We start from the raw sequence: 27,886 nt of genomic DNA, 5'->3' as shown, positions 1-27,886 counted from the left end.
TATGGGCGCCGATTCTAATCCCGGCAGCTCCACTTCCCATCCAGCTCCCTGCTTGTGGCCTGGGAAAGCAGTCGAGGATGACCCAATGCATTGGGACCCTGCACTCGCGTGGGAGACCCGAAAGAGGTTCCTGGTTCCCTGCTTCGGATGGGCGTGCACCGGCCCGTTGCGGCTCACTTGGGGAGTGAATCATCTTCTCTGTCTCTCCTCCTCTCTGTATATCTGACTTTGTAATAAAATAAATAAATCTTTTTAAAAAAAAAAGAATTGGTGATTGTTGATTAACAAGCTCATGCTGATTTTTGGCTGTGACTGAAATGGGTTCAAAAAGAGAGAGAGAGAAACATTAACATAGATTGAATTTCTTTGCTGGTTCCTATGACATTACTTATCTTTGTTACTTAGAAATACAAATGAAACTTACAAACAGGAATAAATAAGTGTGCTTTTAGTCTTCTTGTTAAAACACGTAAATACTTCCTGGAGGGAAATTCAGAAGTTTGCAGATTTATTCCCCAGGGGCAAAGATCATGGACTGTGGCTCAAGTCCTGCTCTGACAGTCCAGCTATGTAAAGATCCTGGCACACAACAGCTAAATAGGCAAAATGATTGTCAGTAGTAGGCCAAGTTCATACTCGAGTTGGCAGGTAGCTTTCTGACTTTCTGAGCATGCTGAAATGGACCAGAAAGGCCATCGGTGATCAATCCATATCCATACTTTTGATAGTGACCGTGGTTATAGAGTTACTACTGTTAGTACATTACTTATATTCTTCTTTTGGCACTTACATTATCTCATGTTTTATGATTGAGTATGATTAAACATCTAATCTCTATTCTTAATTTTTCCATGGGCCTTTCTTGCATTACTTCGTCTGGTTTCATTCTTCCTGTCTTTGCTGTTCAGCCAGACTCAGATTCCTGTAAACCACAGACCTACCAGTCCACAAAGGCAAATTGTAACCACTAGCAAATGTTCTACCCATCAGTCTGTTTTCAGCCTGGTGTACTCTAACTGCCTCCTAATAATTTAGCAAACACCTGAAACTGGGAAGATTTTCAGACCACAAAGAACATAGGTGATGTATGTGTTCCTCTTACACATCACAGTGTTGGTACCAAGTGCAGATGTGTCTGAAGCTTGATTCAGATGTCTGTTTTTTTTTTTTTACCTGAGTATAATGGATTTTGATACATTTTTTATCGTCCTGATAAGAATCTTCCAGAGTATGATGGAAGAAAATAAGAGAAGTATTATTTTGACCTTATTCATCACAAGGACTTGGTTGGGAAAGTAGAAGTGAAAGAATCCAAGTAGATAAGGAAGAAGCAGTGTGGGGACCCATTGTGTTGTTGTCTGTAGAGTTTGTGCTTCTCCCTAGGAATTATCCTTCTCTGTCCTCAGGGGCATGAGCTTGATCACATGGCCTACACTGGCCACAGAATTGTGAGCAGAGGAACATGCAAATCTTGCTTCTGGACCAGTGTTTTTAGTACACTCTCCCTTGGGCTTTTTGCCTGCTGCCACAGAGCCATAAAGATCTCAGAAATAAACTGCTCTGTCCTCTTCAGGCCAGATTGGATATATAGTATACATCTTAAAAATAAAAAATAAAAAGACAAATTCATTGTTGCAATGCTTATGTCCCACTCCATTTCTCAGGGGACGTGTGGCAGGGCCTAGAGACATTCTGGGTGATTAGAACTATAGCAATTCAACTGATACCTACTGAGCAGAGACCAGTTCCACTGCTAAATATTCCACAATGCATTGTCCAGCCCTCACACAGAAGTGTTTATCCAACAGTGTTATTAATACTGACACTGACAACGTTGCTGTAAACCTCCCAAGTTGGTGGTAGCCAGAGCATAAGCTAGCTGATCCTGAATTACATAGAAATTGACACCTTAATTTTATGGTAGCCAGTGCAGAAATTGTTTGGCATAACCAGTTAGGTATCTAGAAAGCAGTTTTGGAAAAAAGAATTTTTTTAAAATTTGAAAAACAGAGAAATAGATCTTCTGTCAGCTATTGATTTGGCCAGAGTGCAGGAGGCAGAGACCCAGTGGCCTGAGCCATCCTTGCTACCTCCCAGGTGCCGACTTAGCACGATGCTGAAGTCTAAAGCAGAACTGAGTATCAGCCCCACATCGATTGATGTGGGATGTAGATGTTTTAACTCCTGGGCCAAATGCTCATATATCATCATCCTTTGATTACATTTTCCCACCAACATTCTGAACTGTGACCAATCAGTAAATGGCTGCCTTTGATTTGTTGTTTATGAGTTGCATAAAGAAAGCAGAACAACTGGTTGTAGGATTGCATTGTCTCATCGTTGACTAGTAGTATCTGATTGTAGGCTTCCTGTTCTCCCACAATGGCTGATCCTCCAGCATAGTTTTGAAACAATAGACATTTAGCCTTGGCTCTTAAACTCTCTATATATATCTTTATACCTTTGTTGAATCATCCTAACATTAAAACTTTGTGAATGATTGATTTTTAGCTGTCCTTGCCCTTTGTTAAGGGCTATTCAGTGGCCAGCATTGTGGAATAGTGTTTAACATCCCTTTCATGTCCTAAAGAAGATGGCTTAAGTGTTTGGGCTTCTGTGCCCACTTGGGAGACCTGGAATAAGCTCTTGGCTTCTGGCTTCAGCCTGGATCAGCTCATTTGTAGTGAATCAATTAATATCTCTCTTTCTGTCCCTTTCCCTGTGTAACTCTAATTCAAATGAAGAAATAAGTCTTTGAAAAATGTAATGAGAATCGGGTATTACTGATCCAATCTTTGTGGAGTACATCTCGACAACAGTCTGAAATTAGACAGGCATTGTGACTTAGCTAGTTAAGCTGCTGCTTGTCTTGCCGACATTCTGTTTTGGAGTTCCTGAGTTTGAGTTCTGCCTCTACTACTTTTTTTATTGATTTTCTGTTTTAAGATTTATTTATTTATCACTTGAAAGGTAGAGTTACAAAGAGAGTAGAACAGAGTTCCTTGCTCCTAGCAAAGTACAGCAAAGTTTGAGAAAGGAGTGTATGTGACATACTTAATAATTGAAGTGAAATCTGTTTTTTGGGGTCCTTTCATTCTACCGGTTTTTGTAAGAAAGAAAAGCATTTTGAAAATCTATAATTCCATCATAATAAGAACACAGCATCACATTTTGTTTAAATCAGTCTTATTTCTATCCGTGACTAAAAACACATTTGATCTCCTGTTGATGAATTGAAGTTTTGTTATTATAATTAATGCTATAATAAACATCCTGTGTGTTAATCTTTTTCCAGCGCTAATCATTTTTAGGACTAATTCCTAGAACTGTTTTGATGACTCTGAAAATATTGTAGTTTTTAATGTTTCAGATATTGATTTATCTGTTCTGTACAAAGTTTATGTTGTCTTTGTAAGGACTCCAAGTGGTGTCTTGTTTTAACTTATACTACTTTGATAACTAATCAAAATGTATGTGTTCTTACAAAATGCTACCAATTTATTACCAACTTATTGTTTGTATTTTTTTCATTTTTATATTTGACAAAGAGAAAAGACAAGGGCAGACCAAGGGTCCATCTGATTCATGACCCAGATGCCTGCAACATGCAGGGCTGGACTAGGCCAGGCTGGAACCAGCATCACAGAACCCAACCCAACCCAACCCACCCATTCCTAGGGTGAATGTTAGCAGGAAGCTGGATTCCAAGGGAAGCTAGCGTTCTAATATGTGGTTCTGGTGTGTCTCACGCAGTATCTTAACAGCATCCAATACCTCTCCCTCTGCCATGCTGTTTCTAAGAAAACAACAAAGATACACATATACCTAAATGTTCAAAACAGGGAAAACTGTTAAACTGATAATTTTTTTAAGATTTATTTATTTGAAGGACAGTTATAGAAAGAGACAGAAATCTTCCATCTGCTGGTTCACTCCCCAGATGCCCCAATAGCCATAGCTGAGCCAATCTGAAGCTAGCAGCCAGGCACTTCTCCCATGTCTCCTACATGGGTACAGGGTCCCAATGACTTAGTCCATCCTCCAGTGCTTTCCCAAGCCATAAGCATGGGGCTGGATTGGAGACAGAGCAGCTGGGACCATGAACTAGCACTGCAGATGGTAGCTTTACACAATATATAACAGTGTTGGCCCAAAATTGATATTTCTTAAAAACAAAACAAACAAAAAAACAAAAAAACAGAAAAGAGAAATTGCACTGTTGAAGCATTAAATATGTCAAATGTATTTGCTGACATAATAAATCATTTTAGAAAATCAAATAGGGCAATTAGAATGGTAAACTTTTATGTAATTTGTATTTTTATATAATTAAACTTTAATATAACTTTTATGTAATTTCTCTAGCATATTATATATATAAGAAAAATTAACTACAAGGGAGTTGGACCAATGTAGTTATTTCTGCACAGTGATAGATGATTTAAAACATTTTACAAGTTTAACACTTTTTATAATTCCTTTTTTTTAAGATTAATCTTATTTTTGTTTGAAAGTCAGATTTACAAAGAAAGGAGAACCAGAGGGAAAGATCTTCTGTCTGATAGTTCATTCTCCAAGTGTTCCCTATGGCCAAAGCTGAGCCAATCCAAAGCCAGGAGCCAGAGGCTTCTTCCTGGTCTCCCCTGCGCATGTAGCATCCCAAGATTTGCAAGGCTTTGTGTTTTCCTCTACTGTTTTTCCAGGCCACAAGCAGCGAGCTTGATGGGAAGTGGAGCAGCTGGGACATGAACCAGTGACTATATGGGAACCCAGTGTATATAATACAAGGATTTGGCCACTAGGCTGTCATACCAGTATGAATTTTATAGTTCTTTAAAGTATTTATTTATTCATTTGAAAGAAAGAGATAGAAGAGAGAGATCTTCCATCCCTTGGTTCACTCACCAAGTGGTCACAGTGGCCAAGTCTGAGTCAGACTCAAGCCAGGAGCCAGGATCTTCATCCAGATCTACCACTGGATTAGCAGAGACCCGAGAACTGGGGCATCTTCCACTGCCTTCCCAGGCAAGTTTCAGGGAGCTGTATCAGAAGTGGAGTAGCTGGCATGCGGCCATGGTGTTCATATGGGATGTTGGTGTCACAGACAGCAGCTGTACCTGCTAAGCCATAACACTGGTCTCTGTTTTTATCATTTTAATAATTAGCTACACCACTTTTGGCAAAACACATTTTTGTTAGGTACGCAAGCAGTGCGAGAGTGGACATGAAGCTGTCCACCTGTGACTAAGGTAGCATAATTTTAATAATATAAAACATTTGACATTCAAACAGGGGATATAGGCAGATAAAAAGTGGGAGAAGTGAAATCTTGATTAAACAGTACATTATAGCAGTGTTTAAAAAAATTCCTCTTTGAAGCTGACTGTTGTGGAGCCACCTGGTTATAACTTTTTTTTTTTTTTTTTTTTTACTTTTTCTTAGGTTGCAGCAGTTGACCTTCTAGTTCCTGGAGTTGGGGAACTCTTTGGAGGAAGCCTCAGAGAAGAGCGGTACCATTTCTTAGAGCAGCAGCTGGCCAGGTATTGATGAAACTTGGAGCAGGGTGTAGACATTAAGGGTCAAGCTCTGAGAGGCAGTGCTGGCAAAGAACCAGGGAAGCAGCACCTGGGCCTGTCTAGCAGACCTAGCTCTCACATTCCTCGCGACCTTGAGCAGCTTGCTACTAACCTTCAGCTTGCTTTCTTGTGTCTGGAACTGAGAGAAGAAACCAGGCCTCAAGGATGTTTGCCTACTACTTGTACACACCTTTCCCTAAGAAAAGTAGCTGTTTTAAAAGGGTAATGATAGAAAGAAAAGGGAGATTTTCCCCCTTACAGATTGTATACACTGTAGTTGTGTTCTTTTTAAATCACTCTCAGTTGCATAATCAGCAGTCTACTGTGAGGATGTGAAGACAGACTGAACCAGGGAAACAATAAAGGTGGAAAAAGTGAACTGCTGGGCCCGGTGCCATGGCCTAGTGGCTAAAGTCCTTGCCTTGAACGCCCCGGGATCCCATATGGGCGCCGGTTCTAATCCCGGCAGCTCCACTTCCCATCCAGCTCCCTGCTTGTGGCCTGGGAAAGCAGTTGAGGACGGCCCAATGCTTTGGGTTCCTGCACCCGCGTGGGAGACCCGGAAGAGGTTCCTGGTTCCCAGCTTTGGATCGGCGCAGCACTGGCCGTTGTACTCACTTAGGGAGTGACTCTTCCGACAGAAGATCTTCCTCTCTGTCTCTCCTCCTCTCTGTATATCTGACTTTGTAATAAAAATAAATAAATCTTTATAAAAAAACAAGTGAGCTGCTGCCAAGCCAGCTTCTAGAATAAGCAGATTTCCCTTCCTCCTTGGTTCCCTAATATGTGAGAGTCTTGCTTTAGTTGTTTAAATAACTTTAGGTTGCTGTTTGAGAGCTGGGAAGTGAATCCTTAAACGCATTGAAAATGTTTTGGAAATGGAAAGTAGGGAATCAGTTTTTTAATTGAACTACCACTCCTGCATATGTGTAATCTGTCAGCAAACTACTATGACTTCCCAAAGTAGCCAAAGTTATTAGCCTCTGCCTTCGTGATTCCCACTGTCACTGTGCCACACTTTAAAAAAGAGGAAGAAATTCCTGTATCTTTACGCATAATCTTTCTCTCCAGATGCTGTTGGGGTTCATCATATCCTGGAGAAGCCATCATTGTTGAAAATATTCTGTTAAGCATGTAAGGCTTTCTTTCCTAGTTGAGAAGTGCAGAAAAAGTTGGTGCTTTTCCAGGATGCCAACCTATAAATCTCCTGGGAAACTTAGCTTTGTAATCTCCATCAAGTGAAGGGCTCTGCAAAGCTAGAAAGAAGAAAGGCGGTAGTGGGTTCTGGCAAGCCTCTTTTCTATCAGACTGCTGTCTCCTCATAGCTACTCTAGTATTAGAAAGCCCTGGAACATTGTGTAATTGAAGCGAAGGTCAGACTCTGCATGGAAAGAATCAGGAATCCCTGAGGTTTTTTTAAAAGCACAATAAAAATCACACATGGCAAAGAAGCTCATACGTTGAAAGATTAATTGGTCTGTTTTCTTCGTTCACTTCCTTCCTTCAGGAGACCTCCCCGCTAACACATGTTTACCTAGTATCCGATAATGTCCAAATTTATCTTTTCTAATGAAGTAGATGTGTTTCCTTGTCTCTGGGGTCTGTCTGTGGCCTATGTACTATGTTTTTGGCTTTTTTGTCATCCTCAGCACTGCAAATACAATGTAATCTCAATCACATTTTTATTAAAGAGCTAAGATTAATTTTAATGAGAGCTTGGACGTGAAACCCTTGTTAACATTTCTCAAACAAGAACCAGTTTGCAGCAAGATTATAAGGGCAACCTCAGAAACTATTACTGGTTCAGTGTTGTGAAATGAAACCTGTGTCTGTTCCTTGGGTGTGTGTGCACCGCTTCCCCGCATGCTAGTAATCATGGTCCCAGTGTCTCCCCACAGTAAGCCCAGCTCAGGGACCTTTCCTTTGGGTTCATGATTCATACCGGTCAATTGGCAGTACCTTGGACTGTTAGTTAGCTGTGAAATTTCAGCACCTCAACTGTATTACATTTGATTTAAGACTGTAAACCATATTGTGCATTTCTCTATTAAGAGGGTTTTTACCCATAGTACAGAATAAATGGTGCTTAACATGTATTTACCGAATTGCCCTTCCCTGAAAGACCTTTTATTTTTCGTTTTACAGATCAGGACTCACAGAAGCCTACCAGTGGTAAGAACATGGCCCTTAATGATTCTTACTCTGGCTGCTGATCCATGTTTGTGGAAGAATTTCCCTCATGTTATCAAGCCCCTGTGTTAAGAGTGTTAAGGATGATGAATGTGGCTCAGAATGCTTTCTCCCTCCGTGTTGTGGAAGACCAGTGATACTAATGATCACCATTCACATACTGTTGTTGTCACGTAACTGTCAGATTGTTTTTATATGTTTAGATGGTGTTACCACAACACCCTGTGAGTTAGGTGCTGTAAGTCTTTGGGTTGCTACCCTAAGCCTGGGGCTGGGAGATATTGACTCACAGACATTTGCTGTTAAGCATTGTTCTTCACTTTTCTCTTGTGTGAAATCAGGACCTGGGAATGAAGGTTTCCACAAAGTGAGAAATCTGAAATGGTTCAGGAAGACCACCTGACTGTGCTCTTGCGTTCACCTCCCCAAAGTTAGTTTGATTCTCATTCTAGAGGCCTTTCTTCAAGTACCTTCAATATATACAAGGGATTTGTCTGTATTCCTATACCAGCCCTGCTTCACAACCTTGGTGTAGTAATGTCAACAGTGTTATTAATCCTTTGACATCCTCAGGAGGATAAAAAAAAGTTGCTTTCAGAGATGCAAAAAAGCTAACATTGGTCAGTGACAGCGGTTGAATGCCTCCTGTGTGCCTATAGAAACCTTAGACATACTTGATCTGTGAACAATAATAATATCTACTCCACGGGGTATTATGAAGATGAAATGGAACAAGTATAGGATAGGTGTCTCCATAGAGGAGAGACTAAGTACTATTCTCTACCCGCTTTTTCTTTTGTAACAAGCCCTCCTATTTAAAAGTTAGTCTGACTAAGCAAGGTTGTTTGTTTTGCTTGCTTGTTTTTTTTTTGTTGTTGTTGTTGCAGGTTTTTTTTTTAAGATTTGTTTATTTGGAAAGTCAGTTTTACAGAGAGAAGGAGAGACAAAGAAAAATATCTTCTGTCCGATAATTTATTCCCAAGTGACAGCAGTAGCAGAAGCTGAGCCGATCCAAAGCCAGGAGCCAGGAACCTCTTCTGGGCCTCCTACATGGGTACAGAGGCCCAAGGCATTGGGACATCTTCTGCTGCCTTCCCAGGCCACAAGCAGGGAGCTGGATGGGCCGTGGAACAGCCAGGAGAAAAACTGGTGTGCATATGGGATCCCAGCAAATGCAAGGCAAGGAATAGGCCACTAGGCTATCACACTAGGCCCCAACATTTTCTGTTTTTTTATTTATAGTGTCAATACTATACTTCTCCCAACTAAAGGTTTTTGTGCTAAGATGGCCATATATAAAATACTTACTATTTGAATTTTTCTTCGCTTTATGGTAATCATAGTGTGAGTGTATTTTTTAAAGTTGTAGAAAAGGAATCTGACATGGTAGCCTACTGGCTAAAGTCCTCACCTTACAAGCACAGGGATTCCATATGGGTGCTGGTTCATGTCCTGCCGGCCCTGCTTCCCATCTAGCTCACTGCTTGTGGCCTGGGAAAGCAGCCGAAGAAGGCCCAGAGCCTTGGGACCCACATTGGAGGCCCAGAAGAAGCTCCTGGCTCCTGGCTCCTGGCTTTGCATCAGCTCAGCTCCGGCCATTGTGCATGCTTGGGGAGCGAATGGAAGATCTTTCTCCTGTCTAAACTCTGCCTTTCCAATAAAAATAAATCTTAAAAAAAAAGTTGTTAAGATCAGTGTTTCAGTGAAAGAATTTTTTTTCTCATCTTTGCAAAGTTTCTTAATAATACTCTCATTTTCCGTGAACTTTTTGAAGGACCTCAGAAGTATTCACATCTCTAGTCTCTGCTACTGTTCTGCCCAGCTGTGAGTTGCCACCAGGTGTCCCTCAGAATTTACTCACTTCCTTTTTCAAAATGCCATATGCAAATTTCATCTGTAACTCGTTCCATAAATTTTGTGGTATCTCCTCTATAATAATTGCTGAACAACAGTCAGATGCATAACAGGATTTTTCCATCTGTCAAACAAAAGCAAAAAAAATTGCAAAAACTGGATTCCTTTGCCGAATTGAGATTGTGGGCATTCCTGCCAGTGTTTTGACACCAACATGTGAGATTGTCTCCTGCCAGCCAGCTCATACCTCATGTGCCGTGTGAGATTATTTGGTGTGCCTCTCATCTGATGTTATCTCTGAAGTTTACCTGTCCTCTTGCCGTGTAAATTTGCAGTTAATTTAGCTAACAAACATCTCAGTCCCTCAAAAGTGTGATTCCTTACAATTCTCATGGCTGTGAGGTTTGATACTGCCTACCCCGTCACAGTGATCTCTCAGTGATTACAACTCTTTTATTTTAGAAACTTGGCTACTTAAGTATCTAAAACAGTAATACATTTATCCATTATTAGTAGAAGCTGACTGTCTTTATGCTTGGGGACTCAAATCACTGCTAGCTATAGTGCTTAAGCTTAGTTGTGGAACTTAATCTATACTCCTGTAATTCAAGAATTTCTGCACCAAATGACATAATGAAAGTATTTATGGGATCTTCCTTTTCTTTTTCTCTACCTGAAATAATTTCACCCCATGCTAGCATGTTGGCATCTGGGTTTTAATCATCACAGTTCCTTTCTCCAGTGCTATGATTTTAGGAGGGACTAGAATGCATGCTGCAAAGGCTGTCTGGATAGCCAGAAAAATTCACAAGGGAAGCAGAGACTTGGAAATTTCTCTGCGTTATAACACTAAGGATGTTTTTTCATGCCTTCCAAGTGATAGATCTTTATATAGTAAATATCTGCTTTAGAACATTTTCTGGAGGAAAATGTTGAATTGGTCACAGTTTCTGTTCCTGACAGAGCTTACAGTCCAAGCAAGGAAATACATTTTTGTTTTTAAATACTTATTTATTGGGGACTGACACATGGCTCACATGCTAATCCTCTGCTTACAGGTGCCAGCATCTCATTTGAGCAGTGGTTCCTGTTCCTCCTGCCCCATTTCTGATTCATTTCTGATCTTTTGGCCTGGGAAAGCAGTGGAGGATAGGCCAAAGCCTTGGAACCCTGTACCCACGCGGGAGCTCCTGGCTGCTAGCTTCAGATCAACTCAGCTCCAGCTGTTTGGGCTATTTAGGGAGTGAACCAGCAAATGGAAGGATATATTTTTTTTATTTCTTTTTTCCTTTTTTATTTTTTGTTTTATATTTTTATTTATTTATTTATTTTTATTGTAAAGTCAATTTACAGAGAGAAGGAATGACAGAAAGCTCTTTCATCAGCTGGTTCACTCCACAAATGGCCACAACAGCCAGAGCTGAGTTGATCAGGAACCAGGAGCTTCTTCCAGGTCTCCCACATGAGTGCAGGGTCCCAAGGCTTTGGGCCATCCTTAAGTGCTTTCCCAGACCATGAGCAGGGAGCTGGAAGGGAAGTGGAGCAGCTAGGGTACGAACCAGCGCCCATATGGGACCCCGGCGCATGCAAGGTGAGGACTTTAGCCACTAGGGTTTCATACCTGGCCCCAGATGGAAGATGTTTTTTAAAAAAGAAAAGAAGATTTCTTTATTTGAAAGATTTACAGAGAGGGAGAGAAAGGTAGAAAGTGAGAGATTTTCTGTCTGCTGATTCGCTCCTCAGATGGCCCCAAGGCCAGGCCTGGGCTATGCTGAAGCTAGGAACCAGGAACTTTGTCAGTTCAGTGGGTGGCAAGGGCCCGATCGCTTGGGCTATCTGTGGTGGCTTTCTCTAGGCCATCAGGAGGAAGGTGGATCAGAAGTGGAGCAGACTGGATACAAATCAGCAACCACATGGGATGACAGCTTTAGCAGTGATAGCTGTACTTGCCCCAAATATATCTGTTTATAATATATCATGCAAACTCTTTATTGTGCTCTGTATTGACCTATATGATATTGACAAGGAAAAAGAAAGGAATACCATCATTAGTGTAAGAAATAGAAAAATAATGTATTCTGGTTTTTTTTTTTTATTTCTTTCAAAAGCAGAGTTACAGTAGGAGGAAATCTTCCATCCACTAGTTCACTGCCAAAATGGACAGGCCTTGAACCAGCACTCAGAAGGGATGCAGGTGTTGCAAGTGCCTGCTTACCTACCTGGCTATGCCCGAATGCAGGCCCCATAGTGTATTTTCAAGAAAACCAATCAAGGTATTAGAAAATCTTCTTGTAACCCTCAACAGGCATGTGTTCTATGTGAAAATAACTTCAAAACGAAAAGGATCCAGTGACCAAAGCCCACAACTGCCTGACAAGATCTGCTGTTTGAGTAACACTGGATAGATAAATCACTTTAACTTTTGTTTCAGTCATTTGTAGAGGGAACATTCTGGTGTGCCACAATGACCTGAATAGTAACAGATGATTGCAAAATGCTTGTGAAACATCAGATTCTCATGAACACATCTGATTCACAGGTGTTCATTTCTGCTTTTCAAAACCAGGTATCTGGACCTGCGTCGATTTGGATCTGTGCCACATGGAGGTTTTGGGATGGGATTTGAACGCTACCTGCAGTGCATCTTGGGAGTTGACAATATCAAAGACGTTATCCCCTTTCCACGGTTTACTCATTCGTGCCTTCTGTAGCTTGAAGACGAGTTAAGGAAAAGCACCCCATGGCCAAGGCACTGCTCACAAATACAAGGGAATCTGTGTGGTCTGGTTTTTTGAGATGTAGATTTCAGCATATTGTTTTGCTGTAAGAGAGAACATGAAAAACAGAAGTAATTGTGGTTTTCTTAGAAAGTCAAGCACATTTCATGAAAAGATAAACTCCCTGAAGAAGAGATATTTATAGCAGGTGTAGTCTAATATGTTAACCTGCATCTAGAGTAAGTTAAGAAACTGAACCAGATGTCTCAAAGATTCTTTCCAACTCTAAGAATGACAGTCTATTTTACTTTGTCTTTAATCATTAGATCACTTGCCTTTGTAACTTTTGAAAAACAACTATTAAATAAAACTAAATGTATTTTTTTCTCCCTTGCTGTTTTAATCTATAGTAAATGCACATCTTATTCTGTGTTTTGTGAAACATTGCAAAAGAAAACCTTCTTTAGATGTCTTAACTTAAATGATTTACTCTTCCAAATTGAAATTTTTCATTATACTAGATGAAAAAAGTCATATTTAAAAGCTGTTGACTACTAATTACAAAAGCTAATGAGACACTGCATTAATTTGAAATATTTATTGTTTTGCTATAATAATGTTTAGAACTTTAATAATTATTAAAAGATTTTTAAAAATTTGAGAGACAGATGAATAGATGTCACATCAACTAGCTTACTCCCCCATGCCCGCAATAGCTAGGGCTTGACCAGGCCAAAGCCAGAAGCCGGGAACCGCATTTGGATCTTGGATTCCAGGGTTATGGTCCCAACTACTTGAGCCGTCACTTACTGTCACTTGGGGTACGTGTTGTCAAAGCAGAATGGGACTGTAACCCAGGCCTTCTGATGTGGAATGTGGGTATACCAAGTGGGTGTTTTAGCTTCTGTGCCAACCACTCACCCCTGCAAGATGGGTTTTTTAATTGACACAGTCAAATGGCTTTATTTCAAAATTAAATTTGATCCTCTCCCAAACTTGGAAGAAGGATTTTTAAAGGCAGATGAGGGTGGAAATACTACCATGCCTGTGGGTTACAGTCAAAAAATGGCATGGTCTCTTAGGGTGAGAAGAGCACTGATTTGGGAGTTTGACAATTGACAGTTGGAACTACTTGGAATAAACTTCCAAAAAATGCTTGATTTTAAGTGAGTGAGTTATATATTCAAATGTATGGACCTACATCAAAACACATAGTCAATAGAATTCAAATGCATCAAAAATTATAAATGGGCATGCATACTCAATCAATTTTCAGAGTCTCATTAGATGAGTCTCTTGGCTTTTTTCCTGATAAGTTTGTTAGTATACTTTATTTTCACCTAATTTAAAATCAGACAGCTTCAAAGAAATGAGCTTGAGAAGCTTAGAGTTGGAAGACAACTGAGAGGTTGTCAAAATGACCTTCTGCCTGATACAGAGAAATGCCGTATGCCTGGGTCCTTGGTTCTCCAGCCTCTAATTGGTAAAGAGCTCATTAGGCCTCCAAGTTGCTCAGTCTCTTTCTGAATCTTTCTAATTGGGAGCTTTTGCTCAGCTAAAATCTACTGCCCTGGAACTTTAATCCCTTGGTCTTAGCCACCCAGTTTACGAATGGATGAAAAAGATAACTGGGGCTTCCACAGGCTTGCCTCAACCACAATTACAGAGAGAAATGCATTTGTTTATTCAAAAACTATAGGAGCTTCTTTAGTATGCTGACTCTGTTTGGTGATAGATAAACAGTTGTGAGCAAAGTAGAAATGGCTCACCGTCATGGAGTATTCAGTCTATTGGAGAAGATAAAGAATACTTAAATGTATTATTTCAAAATATGGTGTGTACAGTAAAGGTATACAAAGAACAGATACAAGATGATACGTAACCTTAGACTAGAAGATAAATTGCAGAAGCTATTTTAAAGCATTGACAACATTGGCCTGTGTTGATTTGCCATTCAAATCTTCCTCTATATCCTGTTATTTTGTAAAGAATGAGTTGCTCAAATACCTGAAACCTAAAGACACTGTAGTTTCCAAGATTGTCAAGAATTCTGTCTTCTCAGATTTTTGAGTTAACAAAATTGTACTATGAACATGATAGCATCCAAAATAACTATGATAATAAAAAAAAAATTCCCAATTTAGGGAGACTCCAGGTTCTTGCCCCAGCACTGCCACTAATTTAACTGTGGAGCAATAGGCACAAAAAATAGCCTCCAGTTGCTTCGTCTCCAAATCTATCATACTGAAGTAGATAACTCTTAACAACCCTTCTATCTGTTCTGTGAATCTCTGCCTGGACATCAGTCATTATTAATAACAGATTCAGAGTCTGAACTTGAAACCAGGTCATCCTTGAAAATGTATAATGAAATCAAATCATTGTGAGTTGAGCAGCAGACTGAAGTTGTTCAATGGTGTGTGGAAAAAGGTCCTTCTGAAATATGTTTTATGCCTTTTTGATAGTTGTCAGTGATGTATTTCCAAAACTTAACTTCCCATTAATTACTTTTTTTACAGATTTATTTATTTTTATTGGAAAGGTAGATTTTAACAGAGAAGCGGGACAGAGAAAAAAGATCTTCCATTCACTGGTTCAATCTCCAGGTAGCCACAATGGCTGGAACTGAGCTGATCCAAATCCAGGAGCTTTGCATCTCCCACAAGGGTAGAGGGTCCCAAAAGGGCTTAGGCCATCCTGTACTCCTTCCCAGGTCACAAGCAGGGAGCTGGATGGGAGGTGGAGCAGCCAAGACACAAACCAGCACCCGTATGGGAGCTGGCACCTTTTAAGGTGAGGATTTAGCCACTACGCTATTGTGCCAGGCCCTTTCTAGTTTGTTCAACAGAAAGAAATTATATAAAAGAAATTGGGAGAGACAGAGACATCTTCCATCCACTTGTTCACTCCCCAAATAGCTGTAATGGAGTTCTGGGCTAGTCCTGGCTAAAGACAGAAGCCCAGAACTCCATCATGGTCTCCCATGTGGGTGTAGTGGCCCAGGCACTTGGACTGTCTTCTGCTACTTTTCCAGGCACGTTAGCAGAGAGGTGAGTCAGAGTGGAGCAGCCAGAACCCCTCCAATATGGGATGCTGTTGTCACAGACTGCAACTTAACCCACTGTACTTTAGTGCTTGCCCCATTATTTTTTTCTTCTTGATAGTTGATCACAGAGCAAGGATCTTGTTAAAACCAAATACTTCCTGCCTGTAGGAATCCTTGTAGTTTTCATCTTTGACTCAACACTTCTATTTTTACCAATAATTGAGCAAAAATAAATGCAGATGTTCGATAAAGATGATTAAGTGGTCAGATTTGGGTGTTTTAAGAAACCATAAAATATCTACTTGTCAGTATTTAGGTGTTTAAATTCAATCCATAGCAGTATTGTAGAAGTATATGTGTATGAGTAACTGTGAATTTAATAATTGAAGAATATATATATACACACACATATATGGTCCTTATGAAAATACAAGAATCTTTATTCTAATAGTTTACTGTTCTTACACAACTTGGTTTATGAGGTAAAAAGTAGCTTGAAGATTAGTTTTACTTGAATGACCAGTTTTCACTGAGGAAAAAAATCAGATTTGATTTTCCTAAGATTTCTAAACATTACCCCAAAAATAGTTACCCAGCAATCCAAGAGTATTCTAAAACTTAGAAACGTTTTTCACTCATTAATTACTAGCCTTATTTCAAAGTTTGAGATAGGTGGAGAAAAATCCCTTCTGGCTGTTCTGCCTGGGGTAAATTGTGGAGTCACATTTGTGGGTCTGACAAGAACTTAATTGGGTGAGTGATCCACTCCAAATCTAGCTGTAACTCACCCTCTAACCCGGCTTGACTCTTAAATTGTCACAGAGCAGCAAAGGAAGTGTTTGTCCTTCTGTCCCTTTCAGACTGGATCTACCAGAAGACTACAGTATTCACATCTGTAAATTGTATCTAGACATTCAAGCATGATTGAACGAACAGGCATTAAAGGTTGGTGAAACAGATTCGCTCTACCCATCTTAAAATCTCCTCAGATAATTACAGATGAAAGATGCTTTGGACTGGATTGCTATTTATTCATATATTTATTTTAGTAAGTGGTGAGGCAAGTATATAAAAATGCAGAGTTGAGAGACAGATTGGCCTGGATTGAATTGATAAGAAATGTGTGGGAGTGTTTTGGCTTCTGGTCAATATTTGTATCCAGTCTGCAATCTGAAGTATGTATACTGAAAACGAAATAAGTGCATAATGTTGGGTTGTAATTTCTTGCTAGTTTGTTTTCCAGATTGAACAAGAAAAGAACTGAAAGCATCCTTCATTACCCTATACTGAAGATTCAGTGGAGCATCCGTAGGAGAACATCTTATTTGGTCATGAGAAACACCATGGGTGTTCTACCAGTGCTCAGAGTCACGGGCTGCCCTCTGATTTGGTGTTGTACAGATTGGTTTAAAGGCAATTTACAGTCATTTTTAACATACAAAAAAGGACTTCTAGGAGCCCTTGTAATGAAGCCCCCAAGAGTCTAGGTGATTCTTAAGCTGTCACCAGAACTGCTAGCTGGTGAGTTAACATAGCTCATGATTCTTTAATAACGTAGTGTAGCTTTACTGCTACTCATTATTGTTAAATATGTGACTCATTTGGATATTGCTTTAGAATTTGTAAAAAATTCTTTATTTATTTACATAGTTTACAAGATAATATCAACTTTGTCCCTTTACACTTTGCTGGGTTTAGAATTCACTTGTGGATTTTTTTTTTTTTAGATTTATTTATTTTATTTGGAAGTGGATTTACAGAGGAAATGAGAGACAGAGATCTTTCATCTTCTGGTTCACTCCCCAGAGGGCCACAACAGCTGGAGCGGGGCCCCTCAGAATCCGTGAGCTTTGCTGAAGTCTCCCGTGTTGGGGCAGGATCCCAAGGACGTGGGCCATCCTCCACCGCTTTTTCAGGCCTTAAGCAGGTAGCTGGAGGGGAAATGGAGTAGCTGGGACACAAGCCGGTGCTCATTTGGGATTACCAGCAGTGACAGGTGGAGGATTAGGCTGTTGAGCCACAGTGTTGGTCCCAAGTGTACATTTTAGAAAAGAGAAACATTGAAATGAGATGAGAGGTTCTAGATCTAGCAAGTGTACTTAAGCTCACTATGCATCAAGTTTTGTTTTGTTTTGTTTTTAACCCCAGTTTTGTTTAGGCAACATTTACTAATTTGCCCTGTCTTCATCTTGGGTTTCTCCTATAATACATGTAGAAAAAACAGGTGCACAGACATTGATGAAAACTATTTCTACTCTCCTCAAAATGATAGATTTATAGTGTTTCTTTTAGGTCTTTAATTATTCATTCATTCATTCTTTTGAAGGCAGAATGAGGGAAAGAGAGAAACAGAAAGAAAGATCTTCTGTCCGTTGGTTTATTCCCCCCTCCCCAAAATGGCTGCAACAGCCATTTCTGGGCCAAGCTGAAGCCAGAAGCCTGGTGCTGCATCCGGACCTCCCACGTGGGTGGCAGGGGCCCAAGTACCAACACTCCAGGTGCATGAGCAGGGAGCTGGGTTGGAAACGAAGCAATTGGGACTCAAACTGGCACCCTGTAGTAGTGTGCCAGCATCCAAAGCAGCAGCTTAACTCTGAGAACAGACACTTGGGCCATACAACTTTGTTTATGCTACAAACACACGTGTAGCTGTAACTGTTTTATAGAAGTTGATCCATTTATAATTGTCTCTTTTTGAGTCTTCGCTTCTGCACATTGGCACAAGACTTGCTGGTTTGCTGTTTTCCCAGGGGCCTCATTTTGAAAAATCTCCTGTTAGAGATTGTATCTCTTCCCTTACCGATATTATATAAATGACCCTCCTCTGTTTCTCCCAACTCCTGGTAATTTCTGCACTTTCCTAAGTGAATGGGATCTAATTAGCTTAAGAGGATTTTTTTTTTTATCCTCAGCTCTGATAAGAAACTTCTCAGACAGGCCTGGCACAGTGGCTCAGGAGCTAAATTCTCACCCTGCAAGCACCAGGATCCCATATTGGCGCTGGATCATGTCCCAGTTGCTCCACTTCCCATCCAGCTCTCTGCTTGTGGCCTGGGAAAGCAATAAAGGATGGCCCAAAGCCTTGGGACCCTGCACCAACACCTCCCAACCTTATCTTTTCCTGCCCCTTGTTCCTGGCTACATATCAAAACTTCTGCCAGTGGATGGAAGACTTCTCCCTGTCTCTTTTGCTCTAAATCTTCCTTTCCAACAGTATAAATAAATCTTTACAAAAAAAAAAAACTTTGCAGATGGTATTTAAACCCCACCTCAGTAGTCTACATATGTAATAAATTAAAGACTCAGCAAGTCGTCTTCCTAACCTCTAGTTTTGCACCTCTCTTGGTACTGTATGGGACAAGTTGTCCTTCCCTTAAAATGAAATATTCTTCTAGGCTTTTTTTTAGGGATGCTATGGGTATAAAACTCTCCTGCTGCTTGGATACGTTATTGTATGTACGGGTTATCTATACCCGAAAGCTGACGTTTACACCTGTAAACCAAGACTGAGACAGCCAGACTGCAGGAACCTGCCACAGCTCCCAACCTGCCCCTTTGCTGCTTTGTTGGGCCGTGTCTGCCTCTCCCTCCACCCCCTCCCATGTGTTCTGTTCTGTGAGCCTCTCCTTCATCCTGTGCCTAGTCAATGTCGACATCCAGGTGCTTCCCCTTCCTTCCCACCCCCAGCCACATAGATCAATTTTATTGAAAACAATAACTTACCTAGTTTATAGAATGTTAACCTGTGCTGGTTAATGTTTCTCAAAAAAAAAAAAGCAGTGAACTATTCATGGACCCACAGTCACCCCCCCAAAAAAAATCCTTTGTGGAAACTTTTGCGTCTGTATTTTACTATCATTTGGCTCTTGATTGAATTTTTTCCAGTGAATTAGCAGCCCTCAACAGAAATTTTTACAAGTCCCTTGTTCAGATTCTTGTGCTGCCCACACAGCTGGAGTGTACGCTGCACCCTGACTCAGCAATGCTTGTCTCCACTGTCCTGTGAGTGGGCTTGGATGACTTTCCTAGGCCACACACCTGTCACCTCTTAGTCACCAAAATGAAAATATTAATAGCTCTGGTTGCCCTGGATGAAACTACGAGGCTTTGTTTCAAGAATGTTGATGCGCCTGAATGCATAGGATTTCTGCATGTTTCACATGTTTCTTGTACTTCAAGGAGATTAAGGTGAGACAGTGGCTTCCAGTATCCTTCCTTGCCAGTGCTCTTTCAACACCTCTCAGAAATGCTAATTGTCCTCTGTGGTCCTGTATCTTTTCTTCCAGTGGATGAGCTCTGAATGGCAGGCATCAGAAGTGCATTTATCTTCTGATCTGCATGCCTGGGAGAGTGTCATGAAAACCATTGAATGAATCATTGAAGAGACCAAGTAGGCATCCCATATAGACACTGGTTCCAGTCCTGGCTGCTCCAATTCTGATCCAGTTTTCTGCTAGTGGCCTAAAAAAGCAGTGGAGGGTGACCCAAGTGCTTAGACTTCTGCACTCACCTGGAAGACTCAGAAGAAGCTCCTGGCTCCTGCCTTCAATTGGCCCAGCCCTGGCTGTTGCAGCCATCTGGGTAGTGAACTAGCAGCTGGAAGATCTCTGTCTTTCTCTCTAACTCTGCCTTTCAGATAAATAAATCTTTAAAAAAAATAAAAGCATTTATTTGGGCCCGGTGCAGTAGCCTAGCAACTAAAGTCCTCACCTTCAACATGCCGGGATCCCATATAGACACTGGTTCTAGTCCCGATGACCCTACTTCCCATCCAGCTCCCTGCTTGTGGCCTGGGAAAGCAGTGGCTGATGGCCCAAAGCCTTGGGACTCTGCACCCACATGGGAGACCTGGAAGAAGCTCCTGGCTCCTGACTGGTTCAGCTCCTGTTATTACAGCCACTTGGGGAGTGAATCATTGGATGGAAGATCTTCCTCTCTGCCTCTCATCCTCTCTGTATATCTGACTTTGCAATAAGAACAAATAAATCTTTTTAAAAAGCATTTATTTATATTCAACCATGAAGTATATATTCAAGCACACATTACTTAGAAATGGCAATTGTTATGTATATGTATGTAATTCAGTTTTAAGTATTTCCTCACGCTCTGCTACCTAAAATTCAGCATAGACATACCAAGATGAATAATACCATATTCTTAGGCATTTCAGTGTTTTTCCAAAAAAAGAAAAATACTTCCAGTTAGGTAAATGTGAGGGGCCTTCAAAAAGTTCAAGTAAGACACATTTTTTTAAAGATACTTATTTATTTTAACAGTAGTTGTGAAAACGGGGTGGCAAACATAGCTTCTATCTGCTGGTTTATTCCCCAAAAGGCCAGGACTGGGCCAGGACTGGAGCCAGAAACCAGAGCTTCATTATGGTCCTCCAAGTGGATGCAGAGGCTCAAGGACATGGGCCATCTCCCACTGCTTTCCCAAACATGTTAGCAGCGAGTTGGACCAGAACTCGAGCAGCTGAGACTGATGCCCATATACAGGTACCAGTTTAACCCTCTGCACCACAAAGCAGGCCCCTTAATAAATATCAGATATTTATATAAAGATAAAAACAAATCTTTTAATCTATGAATAAACATCTTAAAAAGTGGCCGATGTTTTGGTATAGTAGGTAAAGCTTCTGCCTGCAACACATGCATCCCATATGGACACCCATTCAAGTCCCAACTGCTCCACTTGTGACCCAGCTCATTGCTATAGAAAACACCAGAAGATGGGCCTAGTATTTGGGCCTTTCACACCAACGTAGGAGACTTAGGTGAAGCTTGGGCTCCTGGCTTGTGTCTGGCTCAGTGCTGCCCATTGTGGCCGTCAGCACAAGGAAGATCTCTCAGTGTGTCACTGTGACTTGAAAATAAAGAAATGAATCTAAAAGGAAGGAAATAAAGCAGAAGATGCCCTGTGGCTGGAGAGACATAGAATGTCTGGCGGCCTCATTCTCCGCTGGTTTCCTCTGCAGTTACTACACTTCCTGAGGCCACATTAAACCTCCCAGTTGAGCTTATGGGAGCTGGAAATGGCTATCTGCCTTTTTTTTTCCTACTAAAAAATGATAAATTAACACAGAATTTTCATTGCTTCCCCTCCAAATCTGTCTCCCCTTTTGTTCACTTCACACCCACATGTTATCCCGGAATACATGCTAATCAGGAAATTGTGTAAGTGGGGAATTCCCCATAAGATGCAGTAGGTGGGTAAATAGCTGCTTTGCTTTTCAAGTTTCTTAATAAAAAAAAAAAGGTCAGGAAATGAATGGAGGCTTATTTATAGAGAGGACTGGACGCATCAGACCTTGTTGAAACTATGCAATTGGATTAGAGAGGTTTTGAAGAACCAATACATTTGGCAGGTTTCCAAAACATCTATTTTTAAAGATTCTGCCTTCTAGAATTGTATTACTGGTTTTTCGTCATGTGCTTTAGCTGTGTTTCAGACTAACCAAAATTAAAAAACTAGAGAGGACTAAATACAAAAGTGTGTTCTTAGAGCAGCTAGATCAAACCTTTGGGAAGCAAAGAGCTTGTTCTTGGAGCCAGCACGCTTTTAACCCCGCACCCTGGGAACATAGTGCTCACTTCAAACGCAGATTTCGAAAATGTGCGTGGAAAGCAGAGGGGAACTGTAGACTGCTGAAAACCATCGTGTGTCTGTTTCAGAGGGAAATCGTGGGCCTTTTTCCTAGAATTTTCTGGCAATATATTGCAACAATTGTGGCTGACCTGTTTGTTACCACTCACAGAGAAGAAAGCAACAGTAAGTAGTCTCCAACCCTTACTCTTTAAGGCTGCTGGACCTTCAGGAGGCTTGCATGTAATTTGAGCGCAACTACTCTGCTTTTTTTTAGTTAATTGTATTAAATGTGCCTCATCACTTGTCAGCCCAGTGGGGCTGTCATTTAGAAGGGAGCAGAAGGGAAACTGTTTTAATTCTGGCTTTTGTTTCAGCCACTAAGTGTAATGCCACATGATTGTTGACCCAACAGTAATCCAGTTAAAAAACAGTCTTCAGAGTTACTACATCATCAGCATTAACCCTGATTACATCAAATTATGTTGAAACAGACCACAGCTGTTTGCCCTGGTGAAGCAACTGCTTGAGAGCTCATCCAGAAGATACATCTGGGTGTCAGGAAGATGCATTTGGGGTTTAGTTTTGTTTCTCAACACATGGTGGAGAGAAACATCATGTTCTGTCCAGAGCGCTTAGTTGGGACTGACAACCTTGTGACTCTCAAGCAGTCAGAAATTGCATTCCAAGCAAGCGAGCAAGCGGAGAATGAGTTTGTTATAGTTTCTTTAGGAAGCAGGTGAGGAGGGAAAAAAATGTTTTGTTCTTGTCAGCAAAAAGAAAAAGGAGAAATGACCTAAGAGAAGGTGGTGGAGTAAAGTGGCGGTTGTACCAGTCCTTGAGGTCGTTCACTGTGAACCTTGCTCTTCTTTGCTTCTGTGCCACGGGGAACCTAGCCTCATGCTTTTACCCCTGTGTCCAGGGGGCTTGTCCTGCTTTCCTCAGAAGACAGGGTGAGTGGCCCCAGGGAAAGGCTCCCTGCAAGGAGTGGACCCTGCCCCTCCATATCAGGCTGCAGCTGTGTGAACCGTTCCTGCCAGAGGCCATCTTTCCAAGTGCCAGAGTCTGGAAAGAGCAAGTATCCCTTCTCTGCTCCTGCGTTTCTGCTCTCATCAGGGTGGCCTCAGTGTCTCAGCAATGGGAGTAAGTGGAGACCCTCAAGTGCCAGGTCCCCTGGAGCTGTGTCCTGGGGAAGGTCGACACTAGAGTAACCACAGAGCCTTAGCTCTTGGGCCCATCCTGCTGCAACAAGGGAAACCCCACTCTGGAGGCTGATTGTTTTGGAGCTGCCCCTATCTACATCCTATTAAAGGATTGCCCCTATCTACATCCCTCCTGTGGAGGGCAGTCTTGGGAAATTTAAACCACTCTGGCCACCTCACATACCTCCACAGATACAGAAACATGGAACAGAGCGTTCTGGATGCTTAAGTGGTCAGCAACGTCCACCTGTCATCCTTTAAAGGTTGGTTCTTTCATGCTTACAGAGGACATTGAAAGAACATTTGTTTGTGCCTGGCACTCTTCTGGAAAGCTCTAAGGACTAAAACGCACTTTCCAGAAACAGCTCCTTCACAGGCAAAAACACATTTGCCAGTATAGTGGGATAACCCTGTCTGTTCATGTGCTATGGGTACCAAGAAATTAGTGCACAACTGTGTTCAGCAAGGGTCAGTAGGTTTCACAGAAAGGTGTCTTCAGATCTTGATCTCTTTTCAAGTTCTAATTCAAGGCAGAAGTTCTCTCTGCCAGGAAAGAAAGGGACCAGCATGCGTGTTGTGGTTTTGAATACTAAGGCTTTTTCCCAAGGGCCTTGACAGTCTATTCTGGAGACAACTGGGTTGGCAACATTCCCACCAGTATTAGGGGCAATGTCCTGGGAGCATGATTGCCACAAAGTAATTAACACCTTTTTTTTTTTTTTTTTTTAAAGATTTATTCATTTTATTACAGCCAGATATATACAGAGGAGAGACAGAGAGGAAGATCTTCCGTCCGATGATTCACTCCCCAAGTGAGCCGCAACGGGCCGATGCGCGCCGATCCGAAGCCGGGAACCTGGAACCTCTTCCGGGTCTCCCACGCGGGTGCAGTGTCCCAATGCATTGGGCCGTCCTCGACTGCTTTCCCAGGCCACAAGCAGGGAGCTGGATGGGAAGTGGAGCTGCCGGGATTAGAACCGGCGCCCATATGGGATCCCGGGGCTTTCAAGGCGAGGACTTTAGCCGCTAGGCCACGCCGCCGGGCCCAATTAACACCTTTTTAAAGATTTTTTTTTTTATTGGAAAGTCAGATTTACAGAGAGAAGGAGATACAGAGAAAGATCCGTCTGCTGGATCACTTCCCAAGTGACCACAACGGCCAGAGCTGAGCCAATCCAGAGCCAGGAGCCTCTTCTGGGTCTCCCACACAGGTGCAGGGTCCCAAGGCTTTGGGCCATCCTTGACTGCTTTTCCAGGCCACAAGCAGGGAGCTGGATGGGAAGTGGAGCAGCCGGGGTAAGAACTGACACCCCCATGGGTTTCTGGCACACTCAAGGTGAGGACTTAGCCATTAAACTATTGCACTGCACCAGGGTTTTTTGTTTTGTTTTATTTTGTTTTTATTTGAAAGAACTTTTCCATGCACTAGGTTACTCCCAAAATGTCCACAACAGCCCCAGGCTGGGCCAGACTAAAGCCAGGAGTTAGAAACTCCAACTGGATATCCATGTAGGTGACAGGAACCCAAGTATCTGGGCCATCGTTTGTTGCCAGCCATGCACATTAGCAGGAAGCTGGGTCGGAATCAGAGTAGCCATGACTCAAACCGGGCATTCTGATGGGATGTGGGCATTCCAAGCAGCAGCTTAATAATTGGTGTTGTAGTGCTTACCCTCGTTCTGGTTCTCAACAGAGGTGACATTGGAAACCTGGAGTTGTTCCAACTTAAAAATTTTCCCATAATATCTCCCACTTGGGTGTAGTGTCAAGTAATTTTCATACTGTTAGCTGTCACAGATGGAGGAAACTTAATTAGGTCTTTAGCCACACCCAAGCCTACTTTCAGATCTCATCCTCAACTCTGTGTCAAGAGTTCACTTGCGTACATCAGGGTACCATGTTGCTAGGAACTGCATAACTTCAACAAGGAATTAAACAGGCACACATCTCCGTATGCCTGAGAAGGGACTGTCCTATAAGTCACCTGCTGGGGTGGCTTGGCACCGACTGCCAAGCAGCACTCATGCTGGAATTAACCTGCCAACTAAATTGCAGGGGTGGAAAGGCAGAAGGGCTAGGACATCCATACCCACCACCCAGGCCAATCACTGACGTCAGGCCTGGCATGAATGGTATTAATCACGGCCAGACTAGTGTGCAGTTAAGCTCACCCGCTCTTGGGAGCCTTCCTCCAGCTGTGCACTTGCCACTGGCCAAAACCTCAACTCTGAGACAGGCATGAATGCAGGCTGGCACTGCTGACATTCAAAATCACACCACGCCTTTTAGAACCGAGGCTTTATGGGGAGAGTGGGGAGAGGAAGACCTCTGAACTGGGGGAGCAAAAAGCGGTGCCCCTATTTCTCCTCCCAGAGATGAATGTAATGCTCCCTTCCCATAAGAGGGGTCATTTCCTGGAAGTCTAATTGGAATATAGAACTAATGGCCCGAAGCACTCTTGGAAGTGGTCATTAATTCCCCCCAGGAAATAACCAGTGGTCCTTAATCAACATTGCCTAAATTATAGGCTAGTGATGCATGTCCATGCAAGGGTTGAGAAAGGGAGGAGAAATGTCACTCCCAATTGGTTCCGATAGGTGGCGCCTCTCTTCATGCAAATAAATCATCCAGATAATTTTTCTGTTTGTCCCCAGTGAAAACAGGGTAGTGGGGGTAGGAGTGAACAGGAGCAGAGAGGACTGAGTAAAGGGCCAGAGGAGGAACGTTCTGTCCCAGGGCTGTTTCTAGACCTGGCAGCCTCCGGCTCAGACGAGGAGCTGCTCCAGGCCCAGGCTGAGGAACTCTACTGCAGTCCCACTGCCTGTGTGCAGCCTTTGCTGGGCTCTGGGAGCGCTGGCCCTAGAATCCCACCTGTCACTATCGAAGGGTCTGCAAAAGGCTGACCTCCGTGTGCCTCCCTGGCTTGCATCTTAGGTCCCAGCAACTCGCAGCCAGATCTTGCAGGCTGCTGAGACTGCAATTCCCTGGCACTCAGATGTGAAGTCAGAAGGGTGGCAGTAGGTTGGCTGGGAGTAACTGCCTCCTGATGGATGTGGCAGAATGTTTTGAGATTAATGTCTCACAAAGCCAGAAGTTTTTAGAATGGCCATAATTCTGGAGGTGGCCCTTACTATATAGTTTAAGAATCTCCACGTTGGGGCCCGGCGGCGTGGCCTAGTGGCTAAAGTCCTCGCCCTGAATGCATCGGGATCCCATATGGGCGCCGGTTCTAATCCCGGCAGCTCCACTTCCCATCCAGCTCCCTGCTTGAGGCCTGGGAAAGCAGTCGAGGACGGCCCAAGGCTTTGGGACCCTGCACCCGCGTGGGAGACCCGGAAGAGGTTCCTGGTTCCCGGCTTCGGATCGGCGCGCATCGGCCCGCTGCGGCTCACTTGGGGAGTGAATCATCGGACGGAAGATCTTCCTCTCTGTCTCTCCTCCTCTCTGTATATCTGGCTGTAATAAAAATGAATAAATCTTTAAAAAAAAAAAAAAAAAGAATCTCCACGTTGGAAAGTAGCCTAAATGTTCTGGCTTTGTGTTTTATGTAAGGGGACCTTGAAGACAGCGACATGCTGGGTCCAAGGGAGCTGACCCCTCCACCTTGCTGGATGTCTGGTGAGCTGTTAACTTTTGCAAGTCGATTTAAATGGGAGGATTTGCCCCAGCCCAGCCAGTATTTGTTGAGTCAAATGATGCTCAGCTGTTTGAGACTAATGTATCAGCACGGAGACAGAAACGAACCAAACTACCTGGTCTGTTAAAATGAGAGCAAGATGCCCCACATTCGTTACTGTCCACTTCCCAAAGAAGTCAGGGAAGCCTTGGTTTTTGATGCTATCTTAAGAAAAAGCTGTTGTACAGTGCCCCCCCACAGCCTTCCCTTGTAGTGTAAGAGCTAGCTGTGTGCCTCCACATTCTTTATCTCTTTAAATCCCATGCGAGACCATTGTTAGAACTTATTTACCTAGGAGAGGTCTCAGAGTCTAGGCCAGCTGGTTGGAACCTTTGGAAGCTTGGCACCGTTTCTCCTTCTGCCCCACCTTGCCTTCCAATCCGATTCACTATCAAATATTCTTGGCCGACTTTTTATTCCTTAATTCTACAAAAACCAAACCGGTTTTCTTCTACTGAATTGTTTTCCCAGAGGCAGTGTGGGAGGCAACCAGCTGGACCTGGTTTCTTAGCAGTAAGAGGCACCCAAGTTGATCCGCAGACTTGAAAGCCATCCTCCTCACCTCCCCCTTCCCCACTTCAAACAGAATAGGATCCCACTCCTCCACCCCACCAACACCAGAATTAACTCCGCCGGGACAACTTGCGATGACAATCTTGTAAATAACCAGTGCACGCGCAAGCTCCCCGGCACACAGTAGGTCTGGTTCCTGCTGTTCTTCCCGTGCAAGGGTGTTCCATAGTTAAACGCTCGCAAAAGAAGCGGGCCACTCCTTGCCGCCTTGGAACCTGACCCTCTGCAACCTGAAACTCTGGGAATGGATCGGGGGAAACGCGGGCAGCCCTCAGGTCCTTTCCCTCTCCACACTCCACGACCGCGGGCGATCACCGCTTCCCATCACACCCCGCCCCAGGGCGCGGCCGCCTCCCTCGCCCACGGCGAGACCCCCAAGGGGCGCGGCGCCCGCCGCTTCGGGCCTCTGGGCGTCCTTGGCGTCGCCTGGCCGTAGGCGTGGCCAGGGCTCCGGCCTTCCTGCTGGG

The 27,886-nt window shown here is 42.7% G+C and overlaps 1 protein-coding gene across 1 annotated transcript in view; it reads left to right on the top strand.

Annotated features, from left to right (window-relative positions):
* NARS2 (asparaginyl-tRNA synthetase 2, mitochondrial) overlaps nucleotides 1-14,577 on the top strand; it is a 129,983-nt gene extending 115,406 nt beyond the window's left edge. The window contains exons 12-14 of the mRNA XM_058663658.1: nucleotides 5,443-5,540; nucleotides 7,722-7,748; nucleotides 12,187-14,577. Coding sequence (XP_058519641.1) covers nucleotides 5,443-5,540; nucleotides 7,722-7,748; nucleotides 12,187-12,331 — 270 coding nt within the window. The 3' untranslated portion in view covers nucleotides 12,332-14,577. The remainder of the gene's footprint in view (nucleotides 1-5,442; nucleotides 5,541-7,721; nucleotides 7,749-12,186) is intronic.
* Nucleotides 14,578-27,886: the final 13,309 nt, after the last annotated feature.

Source organism: Ochotona princeps, chromosome 4 (assembly GCF_030435755.1).
Source record: "Ochotona princeps isolate mOchPri1 chromosome 4, mOchPri1.hap1, whole genome shotgun sequence".
Taxonomy (NCBI): domain Eukaryota; kingdom Metazoa; phylum Chordata; class Mammalia; order Lagomorpha; family Ochotonidae; genus Ochotona; species Ochotona princeps.
This window is presented reverse-complemented; position numbering and strand designations above follow the sequence as displayed.